Source organism: Solanum tuberosum, unplaced genomic scaffold, assembly GCF_000226075.1.
Source record: "Solanum tuberosum cultivar DM 1-3 516 R44 unplaced genomic scaffold, SolTub_3.0 scf00386, whole genome shotgun sequence".
Classification (NCBI taxonomy): domain Eukaryota; kingdom Viridiplantae; phylum Streptophyta; class Magnoliopsida; order Solanales; family Solanaceae; genus Solanum; species Solanum tuberosum.
Window position 1 is genome coordinate 253,189 of NW_006239320.1, and position 14,811 is coordinate 267,999.

Consider the following 14,811-nt stretch of genomic DNA (forward strand, 5'->3'; position numbering starts at 1 on the left):
TCTTGAGCATGATCTCTCTCTTGGGATTTATCTCGATCTTGATCTCTCTCTTGATCTTGATCTTGAGCTTGGACTTGGACTTGGACTTGATCTTGATTCAAATATTTGTGAAACATATCGATTATATCTATGAAACTATATTTGTTATTTACAAATTATGAAAATCGACTAAGATCACCTTTTATGACTTTGAAAGTTTTTTTTTTCTTTTTTTTTTTTAATTTTATAAAACTAATTATCCTAAATCGTTTGGAAATTAAGAAGCTCGAAAATTAATTATTATCGGGGAGGGTCAAAATTGGGTGTCAACAATATAATTGTTAGCAACTCCATTAAAACTATAATGGCTTGTGATCGATTTTACATCAAATACTCCATCAATAAAAACAGTCTGCTTTCTTTCAAATATCAGTTATTAGCATTTGAAGTCATTGTAGAATTCAGAACCCATAAGTTCAAATCCTGGCACCACCTATGTGCACAGAATCTCGAAACATATAAACGGACACACTCATGATCGATAGCAAAGATTATTATACCATTTAAATGTGGTCACATATTATCTTGTCTTTTCACATTTTTATTTGAGCATAGGTTGTTAATTTTTGGAGACAAACCTTGTGCTATGAGGGCCACAAAAGTTTCAAGAAAATAATAAGGAGGAGAATTGGGTCATGATAGGAAAGCACACTGAAGTTGCGGTGCGGCTTTGATACACTGAAGGTCAGGTATAGACCAAATCCTAATTATGGAAATTTTAAAATGAGACAAGAAAAAACCTTTTCTTAAGTCATTCGATCTTCGTGGTTGAAAAATAGAAAAAGATAATCAGACATGCAATTTCATATATGTTGTAGACAATAAAATTCGCGCCGAGAAAACAATAATCAAGAATGGAAAATTATAGCAACAATTGTTTTATTATTTCAAGCGTGAGTGTTACAATCTCTATAATTCCTCTGAATTCGCCTTTTCAAATATAATTCAAGGACTCTTGAGCTTGATCTTGGCTTGGGATATATCTCGATCTTGATCTCTATCTTGATCTAGATCTTGAACTTGAACTTGGACTTGGACTTGGACTTGATCTTGAGTTTTATCTTGATCTTGAACTTGAACTTTATCTTGATCTTGACTTCTAGTTGAATTCAAGGGCTTCGAGCTTGATATTGAATCCGACTGTCTTGATCTTGATTGTTCTTGAAACTTGAACATTCTTGAAACTTGAATGCTTGAATTCTTGAACTCTTGAACCTGTAGAGAAATCTACGGCTTTTGATCTGCGAGCTTTCTCTAGCTTCTTGTTAAAATTCTTGGTTCCTTTTATGAATTATGAGGACCCCTATTTATAGTTTTAAAATAGAGGAGTTGTGATTGGAAGAGGATATATTCCCTTTGGCCAATCAGATTTAAGTGACATGACATACGGGATTTAATTAAATCAATATTTATTAGATTTAAATAATTAACTCAATTATATTAATCCATAAAATTTATTTGGACTAATATATTCATAGATTAAATATAATTCGAATCATTTTATAAATTTATATTTAATAAATTTTAAATGATTACAAATTCCCCTTTCTTCAAGTCTTGTCGAGATATTTTATCTTTCAAAGACTAGGCTTGTAGAATTTGAAGACTTGAACTTGCAGACTTGAAGAATTTGAAGACTTCAACTTGCAGACTTGACAAATTTTGAATACTTTAACTTGTAGAAATAGAAGATTTTAATACTTCAACTTGTATACTTGGAGAATTTGAAGACTTTAACTTGCATACTAGGAGATTTTTGAAAACTTCATCTTGAAACAACTTTTATTCATAGGGGTTTTCCCCCATTGAGTCACCACCATTTGGTGCAAGTCTGAAGTTTTATGAAAGATTACTCATAGCTTTAACTTTCATGTGACAATTCAAAGGGGAACATGTGGTTTTTTGACACTCATGTAACTAAACTTAGAATATGATTCTAAGGGCCTACGTACCTCAGTGAAGAGGATCAAGTCACAACGTAGTTTTGGGAGAGTTTTATTTTTGGGTGTGTCGTACACAGTTTATACTCTTGCGGGCCAAGAGTGACATGCAGTTTAGGCTCATACCTTAAGGAGAATTTCCACTTGAATAGTTAACTCTAATTTGAAGAGCTTTATGACATACAGTTTAAGCTCGTGTTTCAAGGAGTATTTCAACTTAAAGATTTAACTCAAACTTGAGGAGTTTTATGACATATAGTTTAAGCTCATATTTCGAGGAGCATTTCAACTTGAAGATTTAAGTGACATACAGTTTAAGCTCGTGTTTCAAGGAGCATTTCAGCTTGAAGATTTAACTCAAATTTGAAGAGCTTCGTGATATACAATTTAGGCTCGTGTGTCTAGCAACATTATAACCTGCAGTTTAGGCTCATGCGGTGAGGAGCATTGTAACTTGCAGTTTAAGCTCATGTGTTAAGGAGCGTTGAAATTTGCAGTTTAAGCTCATGCGTTAAGGAGCGTCTAGATATACGTTGACGTTTCAAAGTCATCTTCGAATGCAGACTTGCCCCCACTTTGGAGTTCTTATATATCTTCATGAGGTCCATGGAAAGAAGATTATTGATTTTCTCTCAAAGTCATGCTTAATTCTATATCACGTGCACGAGTTACCAACTCTTCGAACGTATTGGGCTTTAATCCTTGCAAAATGTAGCGAAAACCCCAATTCATGCCTTGGATGCACATTTCAATGCTAGAAGTTTCACTAAGGCGATCTTTGCAATTGAGGTTCAGACTTCTCCAGCGATTGATAAAAGTCAACAACTAGCTCATCTTCACCTTGATGAGCCTTTGTAAGTTCAATCATACTAATGACACGTCTCGTGCTATAGAATCGATTAAGAAACTCTTGCTCAAACCGGTCCCAACAATCTATATAATTAGGTTCGAGTCGGTGTACCAATTAAAAGGTATTTTCTTTGAGAGATCGAACGAACTCTTTAACGAGATAATCACCATATGTCCCAGCATCATTGCAAGTCTCGATATAGTGCGCTATATGTTATTTAGTATTTCCTTTGCCATCAAATTAGTGAAGCTTAGGAGATTGATAACCCTCAAGCATTTTCAAGTTATCAATCCTTTGTGTATATGGCTTTGCATATATGGGAGAAAATTTGGATGAAGACTAAGATTTGTGTTCGACAACCTCTATGATAAAGCCTTTCAATTGATCAATTGGAATCAAATCTTCAGCTGAGATATGAATTTCTTTGATCTTTGTTTGATTTACGCAAGACTCTCCTTCGTCTTGAATTTTAAGAAGCTTCCGAGGTGCTCGACTTGATCTTCTTTCAATCATGTTATCCATCTTATTTGTTAACTTCAAAAGTTTAGCATCTTGTTCGTATGCACACTTTGTCAAGCCTTCAATCACTTTTGTCAAGCTTGCTAGTTATTCTTCTATAGTGGAAGTCATTTTGATATTCTTTGATACTTGGAAAGTTGAGATGAGAGGTAGAGATTGTCCTACTGGGCATGCCAAAATTTGTAGACAATAAAATTTGCGTCGAGAAAACAATAATCAAGACCGGAAAATTATAGCAATAATTGTTGTATTATTTCAAGTGCAAGTGTTACAATCTCTATAATTCCTCTGATTTCTCCTTTTCAAATATAATTCAAGGGCTCTTGAGCATGATCTCTCTCTTGGGATTTATCTCGATCTTGATCTCTCTCTTGATCTTGATCTTGAGCTTGGACTTGGACTTGGACTTGATCTTGAACTTTATCTTGATCTTGAACTTGAAATTTATCTTGATTTTGACTTCTAGTTGAATCCAAGGGCTTCGAGCTTGATTTTGAATCTGACAGTCTTGATCTTGATCGTTCTTGAAACTTGAACGTTCTTGAAACTTGAATGCTTGAATTTGCAGAGAAATCTGCGGCTTTTGATCCACGAGCTTTCTCTAGCTTCTTGTTAAAATTCTTGGTTCCTTTTATGAATTATAAGGACCCCTATTTATAGTTTTAAAATAAAAGAGTTGTGATTGAAAGAGGATATATTCCCTTTGGCCAATCAAATTTAAGTGACATGACATACATGATTTAATTAAATCTATATTTATTAGATTTAAATAATTAACTAAATTATATTAATCCATAGTATTTATTTGGACTAATATATTCATAAATTAAATATAATTCGAATCAATTTATAAATTTATATTTAATAAATTTTAAATGACTACAAATTCCCCATTCTTCAAGTCTTGCCAAGATATTATATCTTTCAAAGACTAGGTTTGAAGAATTTGAAGATTTGAACTTCCAGACTTGAAGAATTTGAAGACTTCAACTTGCAGACTTGACAAATTTTGATTACTTTAACTTGTAGAATTGGAAGATTTTAATACTTCAACTTGTATACCTGGAAAATTTGAAGACTTCAACTTGCATGCTTGGAGATTTTTGGAAACTTTATCTTGAAACAACTTTTATTCATAAGGATTTTCCCCCATTGAGTCACCACCATTTGGTGCAAGTCTAAAGTTTTATGAAAGATTACTAATAGCTTTAACTTTCATGTGACAGATCAAGGGGGAACATGTGGTTTTTTGACACTCATGCAACTGAACTTAGAAGATGATTCTAAGGGACTACGTACCTCAGTGAAGAGGATCAAGTCACAACGTAGTTCTGGGAGAGATTTTTTTAGGTGTGTCGTACACAGTTTATACTCTTGCGGGCCAAGAGTGACATGCAGTTTAGGCTCATACCTTAAAGAAAATTTCCACTTGAATATTTAACTCTAATTTGAAGTGCTTTATGACATACAGTTTAAGCTCGTGTTTCAAGGAGTATTTCAACTTAAAGATTTAACTCAAATTTGAGGAGTTTTATGACATATAGTTTAAACTCTTGTTTCAAGGAGCATTTCAACTTGAGGATTTAACTCAAACTTGAAGATTTAAGTGACATACAGTTTAAGCTCGTGTTTCAAGGAACATTTCATCTTGAAGATTTAACTCAAATTTGAAGAGCTTCGTGATATACAGCTTAGGCTTGTGTATCTAGCAACATTATAACTTGTAGTTTAGGGTCATGCGATAATGAGCATTGTAACTTGCAGTTTAAGCTCATGTGTTAAGGAACGTTGAAACTTGCAGTTTAAGCTCATGCGTTAAGGAGCGTCTAGATATACATTGACTTTTCAAAGTCATTTTCGGATGCAGACTTCCCCCCACTTTGGAGTTCTTCTATCTTCATCTTCATGAGGTCCATAGACAGGAGATCATTGATCTTCCCTCAAAGTCATGCTTAATTCTATATCATGTGCACGAGTTGCCAACCCTTCGAATGTATTGGGCTTTAATCCTTGCAAAATGTAGCGAAGACCCCAATTTATGCCTTGGATGCACATTTCAATGCTAAAAGTTTCACTAAGGCGATCTTTGCAATTGAGGTTCAGACTTCTCCAGCGATTGATAAAGTCAACAACTAGCTCATCTTCACCTTGACGAGCCTTTGTAAGTTCAATGATACTAACGACACGTCTTGTGCTATAGAATCGATTAAGAAACTCTTGCTCTAACCGGTCCCAATAATCTATAGAATTAGGTTCAAGATCTGTGTACCAATCAAAGGCATTTTCTCTGAGAGATTGAACGAACTCTTTAACGAGATAATCACCATATGTTCCAGCATCATTGGAAGTCTCGATAAAATGCGCTATATATTATTTGGGATTTTCTTTGCCATCAAATTGGTGAAGCTTAGGAGGTTGATAACCCTCGGACATTTTAATGTTATCAATCCTGTGTGTATATGGCTTTGCATATATGGGAGAAAATTTGGATGAAGTCTCAGATTTGTCTTCAATAGCCTTTATGATAAAGTCTTTCAATTGATCAATTGGAATCAAACCTTCTACGGAGATATGAATTTCTTTTATCTTTGTTTGCTTTACACAAGACTCTCCTTTGTCTGCAATTTTAAGAAGCTTCAAAGGTGCTTGATTCGATCTTCTTTCAATCATGTTATCCATCTTATTTGTTAACTTCAAAAGTTTAGCATCTTGTTTGTGTGCACACTTTGTCAAGCCTTCAATCACTTTTGTCAAGCTTTCTAGTTGTTCTTCTATAGTGGAAGTCATTTTGATATTCTTTTATACTTGAAAAGTTGAGATGAGGGGTAGAGATTGTCCCACTGGGAGTGCTAGAATTTGTAGACAATAAAATTCGCGTTAGGAAAACAATAATCAAGATTAAAAAATTATAGCAATAATTATTTTATTATTTCAAGTGCGAGTGTTACAATCTCTATAATTACGATGAATTCACCTTTTCAAATATAATTCAAGGGCTCTTGAGCTTGATCTTGAACTTGAGATTTATCTCAATCTTGATCTTGAACTTGAACTTGGACTTGGACATGATCTTGAACTTTATCTTGATCTTGAACTTGAACTTTATCTTGATCTTAACTTCTAGTTGAATCCAAGGGCTTCGAGCTTGATCTTGAATCCGGCGGTCTTGATCTTGATTTTGTGTGCACACTTTGTCAAGCCTTCAATCACTTTTGTCAAGCTTTCTAGTTGTTCTTCTATAGTGGAAGTCATTTTGATATTCTTTTATACTTGAAAAGTTGAGATGAGGGGTAGAGATTGTCCCACTGGGAGTGCTAGAATTTGTAGACAATAAAATTCGCGTTAGGAAAACAATAATCAAGATTAAAAAATTATAGCAATAATTATTTTATTATTTCAAGTGCGAGTGTTACAATCTCTATAATTACGATGAATTCACCTTTTCAAATATAATTCAAGGGCTCTTGAGCTTGATCTTGAACTTGAGATTTATCTCAATCTTGATCTTGAACTTGAACTTGGACTTGGACATGATCTTGAACTTTATCTTGATCTTGAACTTGAACTTTATCTTGATCTTCACTTCTAGTTGAATCCAAAGGCTTCTAGCTTGATCTTGAATCCGGCGATCTTGATCTTGATCGTTCTTAGAGCTTGAATGCTTAAATTTTGAACTGTTAAACTTGTAGAGAAATCTGCCGCTTTTGATCTGCGAGTTTTCTCTATCTTCTTGTTAAAATTCTTGGTTCCTTTTATGAATTATGAGGACCCCTATTTATAGTTTTAAAATAGAGAAGTTGTGATTAGAAGAGGATTTTCTTCGACCAATCAGATTTAAGTGACATGACATATGAGCTTTATTGAGCGGGCTTTAATTAAATCTATATGTATTAGATTTAAATAATTAACTCAATTATATTAATCCATAATATTTATTTGGACTAATATATTCATAAATTTGATATAATTCGAATCATTTTATAAATCTATATTTAATAAATTTTAAATGACTACAAATGCCCCCTTTTTCAAGTCTTGTCGAGATTTTTTATCTTTCAAAGACTAGGCATGAAGAATTTGAAGATTTGAACTTGCAGACTTGAAGAATTTGAAGACTTCAACTTGCAGACTTGACAAATTTTGAATACTTTAAGTTGTAGAATTGGAAGATTTTAATACTTCAACTTATATACTTGGAGAATTTGAAGACTTCAACTTGCATACTTGGAGATTTTTGAAAACTTCATCTTGAAACAACTTTTATTCATAGGGGTTTTCCCCCATTGAGTCATCACTATTTGGTGCAAGTCTGAAGTTTTATGAAAGATTACTCATAGCTTTAACTTTTATATGACAGATCAAGGGGGAACATGTGGTTTTTTGACACTCATGCAACTGAACTTAGAATATGATTCTAAGGGACTACGTACCTCAGTGAAGAGTATCAAGTCATAACGTAGTTTTCGGAGAGTTTTTTTTTGGGTGTGTCGTACACAGTTTATACTCTTTCGGGCAAAGAGTGGCATGCAATTTAGGCTCATACCTTAAGGAACATTTCCACTTGAATAATTAACTCTAATTTAAGAGCTTTATCATATACAGTTTAAGCTCGTGTTTCAAGGAGTATTTCAACTTAAAGATTTAACTCAAATTTGAGGAGCTTTATGACATATAGTTTAAGCTCCTGTTTCAAGAAGCATTTCAACTTGAAGATTTAACTCAAACTTGAAGATTTAAGTGACATACAGTTTAAGCTCGTGTTTCAAGGAGCATTTCAACTAGAAGATTTAACTCAAATTTAAAGAGCTTCGTGATATACAGTTTAGGCTTGTGTGTCTAGCAACATTATAACTTGTAGTTTAGGCTCATGCGATGAGGAGCATTGTAACTTGCAGTTTAAGCTCATGTGTTAAGGAACGTTGAAACTTGCAGTTTAAGTTTATGCGTTAAGGAGTGCATAGATATACATTGACTTTTCAAAGTCATTTTCGGATGCAGACTTTCCCCCACTTTGGAGTTCTTCTATATCTTCATCTTCATGAGGTCCATAGACAGGAGATCGTTGATCTTCCCTCAAAGTCATGCTTAATTCTATATCATGTGCATGATTTGCCAACCCTTCGAATGTATTGGGCTTTAATCCTTGCAAAATGTAGAGAAGACCCCAATTCATGCCTTGGATGCATATTTCAATGCTAGAAGTTTCACTAAGGCGATCTTTGCAATTGAGGTTCAGACTTCTCCAGCGATTGATAAAGTCAACAACTAGCTCATCTTCACCTTGACGAGCCTTTGTAAGTTCAATCATACTAACGACACGACTTGTGCTATAGAATCGATTAAGAAACTCTTGCTCTAACCGGTCCCAACAATCTATAGAATTAGGTTCAAGATTTGTGTACCAATCAAAGCATTTTCTCTGAGAGATCGAACGAACTCTTTAACGAGATAATCACCATATGTTCCAGCATCATTATAAGTCTCGATAAATTGCGCTATATATTGTTTGGGATTTCCTTTGCCATCAAATTGGTGAAGCTTAGGAGGTTGATAACCTTCAGGCATTTTAAAGTTATCAATCCTGTGTGTATATGGCCTTGCATATATGGTAGAAAATTTTGATGAAGACTCAGATTTGTCTTCGATAGCCTCTATGATAAAGTCTTTCAATTGATCAATTGGAATCAAACCTTCAACTGAGATATGAATTTCTTTGATCTTTGTTTTCTTTACGCAAGACTCTCCTTCGTCTTGAATTTTAAGAATCTTCAAAGGTGTTTGACTCAATCTTCTTTCAATCATGTTATCCATTTTATTTGTTAACTTCAAAAGTTTAGCATCTTGTTCGTGTGCACACTTTGTCAAGCCTTCAGTCACTTTTGTCAAGCTTGCTAGTTGTTCTTCTATAGTGGAAGTCATTTTGATATTCTTTGATACTTGGAAAGTTGAGATGAGAGGTAGAGATTGTCCTACTGGGAGTGCCAGAATTGGTTGACAATAAAATTCGCGTAGGGAAAACAATAATCAAGACTGGAAAATTATAGCAATAATTGTTGTATTATTTCAAGTGCGAGTGTTACAATCTCTATAATTCCTCTGAATTTGCCTTTTCAAATATAATTCAAGGGCTCTTGAGCTTGATCTTGAACTTGGGATTTATCTCGATCTTGATCTCTATCTAGATTTTGATCTTGAACTTGAACTTGGACTTGGACTTGATCTTGGACTTTATCTTGATCTTGACTTCTAGTTGAATCCAAGGGCTTCGAGCTTGATCTTGAATCCAGCGGTCTTGATCTTGATCGTTCTTGAAACTTGAATGCTTGAATTCTTGAACTCTTGAACTTGTAGAGAAATCTGCGGCTTTTGATCTGCGAGCTTTCTCTAGCTTCTTGTTAAAATTCTTGGTTCCTTTTATGAATTATGAGGACCCCTGTTTATAGTTTTAAAATAGAGGAGTTGTGATTGGAAGAGGATTCCTTTCGGCCAATCAGATTTAAGTGACATGACATATGGGTTTTATGAAGCGGACTTTAATTAAATCTATATTTATTAAATTTAAATAATTAACTCAATTATATTAATCTATAATATTTATTTGGACTGATATATTCATAAATTTAATATAATTCGAATCATTTTATAAATTTATATTTAATAAATTTTAAATGACCACACGTGTATCTCCCCATGTATAACAAAAACATAGAAAATGCTGCCAACTATTTAGATTTTCTAGCTAAAAGATTCTCAATATAAATAGGAAGACATTTTAAATACCACGCAAGAATCAAAAGAGTTTGAAAAAGTATTTTCTGATTTATAATTTGATAAACTAGAGAATATTTGCCTATAATTGCAAGCATGACTTGAGCACCATGTCTTGCACAATATCAGAATGTCAATGGTGTGATTTTGCATAGTTAAAAATATAACTATTCTGCCAGATGTTTTGGAATCATATCTGATATGGTCAACAACAACCATAAATTTCATTGGTTTTTCCTCAATAAATTCAGTTGAGAAGCAAAAATAGTAGTAATCAAGAAGAAGCATTCTTTCTTTCGAGAATTCAAAGCTATGGCAGAGAAGGAAGGAGCAATTGTCAAGAAGGGGCATGAGGAAGGTTTCAAAATGATGATTTCCCTACTCGAAGAATTCAAACTCCCACTGGGGATCTTCCCTGTTGTTGATGTGATCGAAGTGGGGTTTGTGAAGAACACAGGCTACATGTGGATCCAGCAAGCAAAAAAAGTTGACCACAAGTTCAAGATGCTCCCCAAACCGGCAAGTTATGACACTGAAATAAGTGGATATGTTGACAAGAAGAGAATCAAGAAGCTCAAGGGACTGAAAGTTAACGGGCCGATAGTGTCGCATCCAGTTAATGAGATCATTGTGGATGATCCTCCCACTGGTAATATTCAATTTAAGGGGTTTGGTGGCATCAGCAAAACTCTCCCACTTGAATATTTTGTTGCTGGCCAGTAAGGGAAAAAATCAATGCATATTTTCTGATTCATGACACTAATTGTGTCTTGTATCCAATTGGTATTAATTAAGCAAAATGATCAATTCATTATTATTTGCAGTTTTTGTTTGGCATAAAAAATAAAATGTTTTGTTTTCTGATAGCAATGTCCTGTTCTTTGAGATACGCATGTATGTATTCTTGAAATTAATGCATGTTTCTTCTTCCTGAACTCTCTTCACAACGTGTTTAACGATATAATTTTTAGCAATTCCATTTAAACTATAATGGCTTGTGTTTAACGATATAATTGTTAGCAACTCCATTAAAACTATAATGGCTTGTGATCGATTTTACATCAAATACTCCATCAATAAAAAACAGTCTGCTTTCTTTCAAATATCAGTTATTAGCATTTGAAGTCATTGTAGAATTCAGAACCCATAAGTTCAAATCCTGGCACCACCTATGTGCACAGAATCTCGAAACATATAAACGGACACACTCATGATCGATAGCAAAGATTATTATACCATTTAAATGTGAACACATATTATCTTGTCTTTTCACATTTTTATTTGAGCATAGGTTGTTAATTTTTGGAGACAAACCTTGTGCTATGGGGGCCACAAAAGTTTCAAGAAAATAATAAGTAGGAGAATTGGGTCACGATAGAAAGCACACTGAAGTTGCGGTGCGGTGCGGCTTTGATAGCTAGCTAGAGTGGGTCATTTGTACTTTAATTTCTTTCCTATTTTGTGTTTTGTCCGTCAGGACCAAAAACTTTTTTGTGGGACATAAGTATATTTCATATTATAATATTTCACAAAATATGTCTCGTGTCCTTAAAGAATTTATGTTCGGCTAGCTAGACATAAGTTCAATTGCTTAAGACAAAAAAACAATAAAAAATCAACTCATATAAAAGATAAAAAAAATAAAGATCAAATCGTGACAATGTACAGTTAAATGCGCTAGAGTCCACACATCTATTCAATTACTCTTTTTTTAAGCCATCACCAGGGTTGTGAGCCCTTAGTGTGGGGGGTTAGGCTTGACCCCGACCATTCTATTCATCCAAAAAGGTACAAAGTTAGAGGGGGACATGGACCAAACCTCCAACAAGAAACAAACTACACAAAAAAATTCCGAAGAAATAAAGAAAGGATTAGCCTATGCAATATCTTTTCCTATAAACCAAAAGTTTTTTAGCTAACAAAAAGTTGTTTTTCTCATATCTTCTTCGTATGGACGGATATTGTCATATATCCAATTGAATTGAGCCTTTAACCTCTCTGGGAAGTTGACGATGAGAGGAGTAAAAGGTTTTGTTTCCACTAGAGGATGCCAATTTAGCAAGAAATTAAAGTTGGCTACTTGATTTGCCTCTCGCAAACAGTGAGTAATATTCACGGAAGTTCCACTATTGAATTGACTTATATCACGAATGAGCGTCTTCAGTGTCATGTTGGTAATGCTACTATATAGTTTGTAATAACAAATAAATTCATTCTAGTCTTGATAATACAACCAACCTTAGATGGCCATTATCATGATACCGATTTTTAAAACAATAGTCCCCTTTTTTTTTAATAAGCCATCATCTGGGTTGTGGACCTAAGGTGTGGGAGGTTAGGCTTGATCATGGCTATTCATAACAAAAAGTTACAATTAGTTAGAGGGGGGACATGGACTTAACCTCTACTTGTTGAAGGAACACGAGAAGCAAGTAGCACAAAAAATTATGATGAAAGAATTAGCCTATACAAGTTCCTTTCATACTAAGCATGTAAAATATTAACCGACAAAAAATTACACTTTTCTTATCTACTTCATTCTCATCGAGGGAAATTGTTGTTTATCCAGTAGTATTAAACTTTTAACCTCCCTTGGTAATTGTTGGTATGAGAGGTAGAAGGTTCCATCTCCACTAGTAGCAGCTAATTTAGCGAAGTGATAAGCCACATTATTTGTTTCTCTCAAACAATGGGATATATGATATATAATTAGCATTGCTTAAAATCTTGATAGTATCTTAAATGATAGTTTTCAACTTCAAGTTGGTAGTATCCTTGGTTATCAACATGTTGGTGATTATTTAAGACAAGTTAGAATGTTGCTTGCTGAGAGTAAATAAAGTACAAACGGGAAGGATGGCTTGGTATGTATATATACCATACAAAATTTGAAGGGCTTCAAAAGATGATAAGGACTCTTCTCTAAACTTGATACAAATTCCAAGAATATTGATCAATTATGTAAGTATGCTATAATACTTATACCTTATTTTGATGTATATATACTTCAGTTTTTAATTTATGGTTTTTAGCTTATTTTGATTTAAAAATTGTTGAAAATATTTTGTATTTTTAAAAGTTTTTTTTATTTTTTATTATTGGTCAATATGTTACTTTGTGGCCAAGGATAATATTGACTTGGCAGTTGGCAAGTCCATGTGATGGTATATGGCTCTTCATATGAAGTGACATGATTGTCACATGCTACTCACAACTGTATCCAAAGCCTCACCTTTGTTGTTGCTGCTATAAATAGGAGTCGAAGGCTTCAGAATGACAAGAGGACAACGAAGCAATTCACAGTTTATCTTTCAGGTTTGCTGGTTTTTGTAGTAATTATATTTTGTTGTTCCTGTTCCTCTTATAGAGAAGGCTTGTTTAATCTTGAGGAAACATTTCATATAGTTGAAATAGTTTCTTAGGACAGTGCCTAGCACGACTCAAGCATCGTTTGTATTAACTTATAAATAAATATTATATTATTGTTGTTATAATATCCATATTTCCCCAACAAAAATAAGTGTTTAAAGCACTTTTTTTTGTCTCATCCAAACACTACAAAATAAGTTAAAAGCACCTAAAATAAGTCGATTCAAAAGAAACCATTGCCTTGGATGCAACAAAATTGTCATCATCCTGGCATGAACCAAGAAAAGGGCTGACAAATTGCATTTGATAAAACTTAAAAGCAGCAAGTGAAAACTGATAACTATTGATAAATCAAGAATCAGAAGTTGAAAAAGTATTTCTATTTTCTGATTTATAATTTGAAAAACGAGAGAATATTTACTTACAAAGTATGGGTGTACAAAATCAAACCAAAAATCGAATCAAATCACAAATCGAGTCAAACCAAAAAAAGATCTGACTAATGGTTTGGTTTGACTTGATTTTGTATTGGAAAAAAAAATCGACTATACTTATGTTGGTTTGGTTTTAACCAACCTGACATTATATATATAATTTTTAAAATTTATTTTATATATAAAAGTATTTATTTTGATATAATTTCTAAATATTGCTTATACGTTTTCATAATTTTTATCTTTTAACATATTTTTTTCAAGTTTTTTTGAAACTTAGAATTTTAAATGGTCCAATAAAGGTTATAGTACATAGATATTATTAATTCTAATAAAGCTCAATTCAAAATCAAATGAATACCAATGCTAACAAAATAAATTAATTCAAAAACTAATAATGACAATAATGTTGAATAATTGTTCTTTAGTTTTACATTGGTTTAGACATTTAAAATACATAATCTAATTTTAATTTTTCTTTAATGTTTAATCATGTAATTAATACTTATTAGACTTATTTTAGCATGATTTAGTACTTTCAAAAGAATGATCATTTTCATTATGACTCATCAATTTGCAATATTAATTTTATACGATTTCATTATTATTTTTTATTGAATATTTTAGTGTTATCACTCATCTCATATTTGTGTTATTTTATTAAAAAACACCTTAGATGGTTGTATTTTGATTGGACTTAAGAAATATTTGGAGCACAAGTTAATTACATGTTTGTATGAATACTATACCGAAAAAATCCAAAAATTCGAGATTTATTAGTTTGTTTGATTTAAAAATTTGACACAAATGGTTTGGTTTGATATTTAAAAAATCTGAACCAACCCGGAAAAACCCGAAGTTGAAAAACCTGAAAAAATCCGAGTTTTATTAA

The 14,811-nt window shown here is 33.0% G+C and overlaps 1 protein-coding gene across 1 annotated transcript; it reads left to right on the top strand.

Annotated features, from left to right (window-relative positions):
• The first annotated feature begins 10,428 nt into the window (after positions 1-10,428).
• On the top strand, positions 10,429-10,839 carry LOC107057885 (uncharacterized). Its single transcript, XM_015302959.1, has one exon. It carries the CDS (start codon positions 10,429-10,431, stop codon positions 10,837-10,839), a length of 411 nt encoding a protein of 136 aa, XP_015158445.1.
• Positions 10,840-14,811: the final 3,972 nt, after the last annotated feature.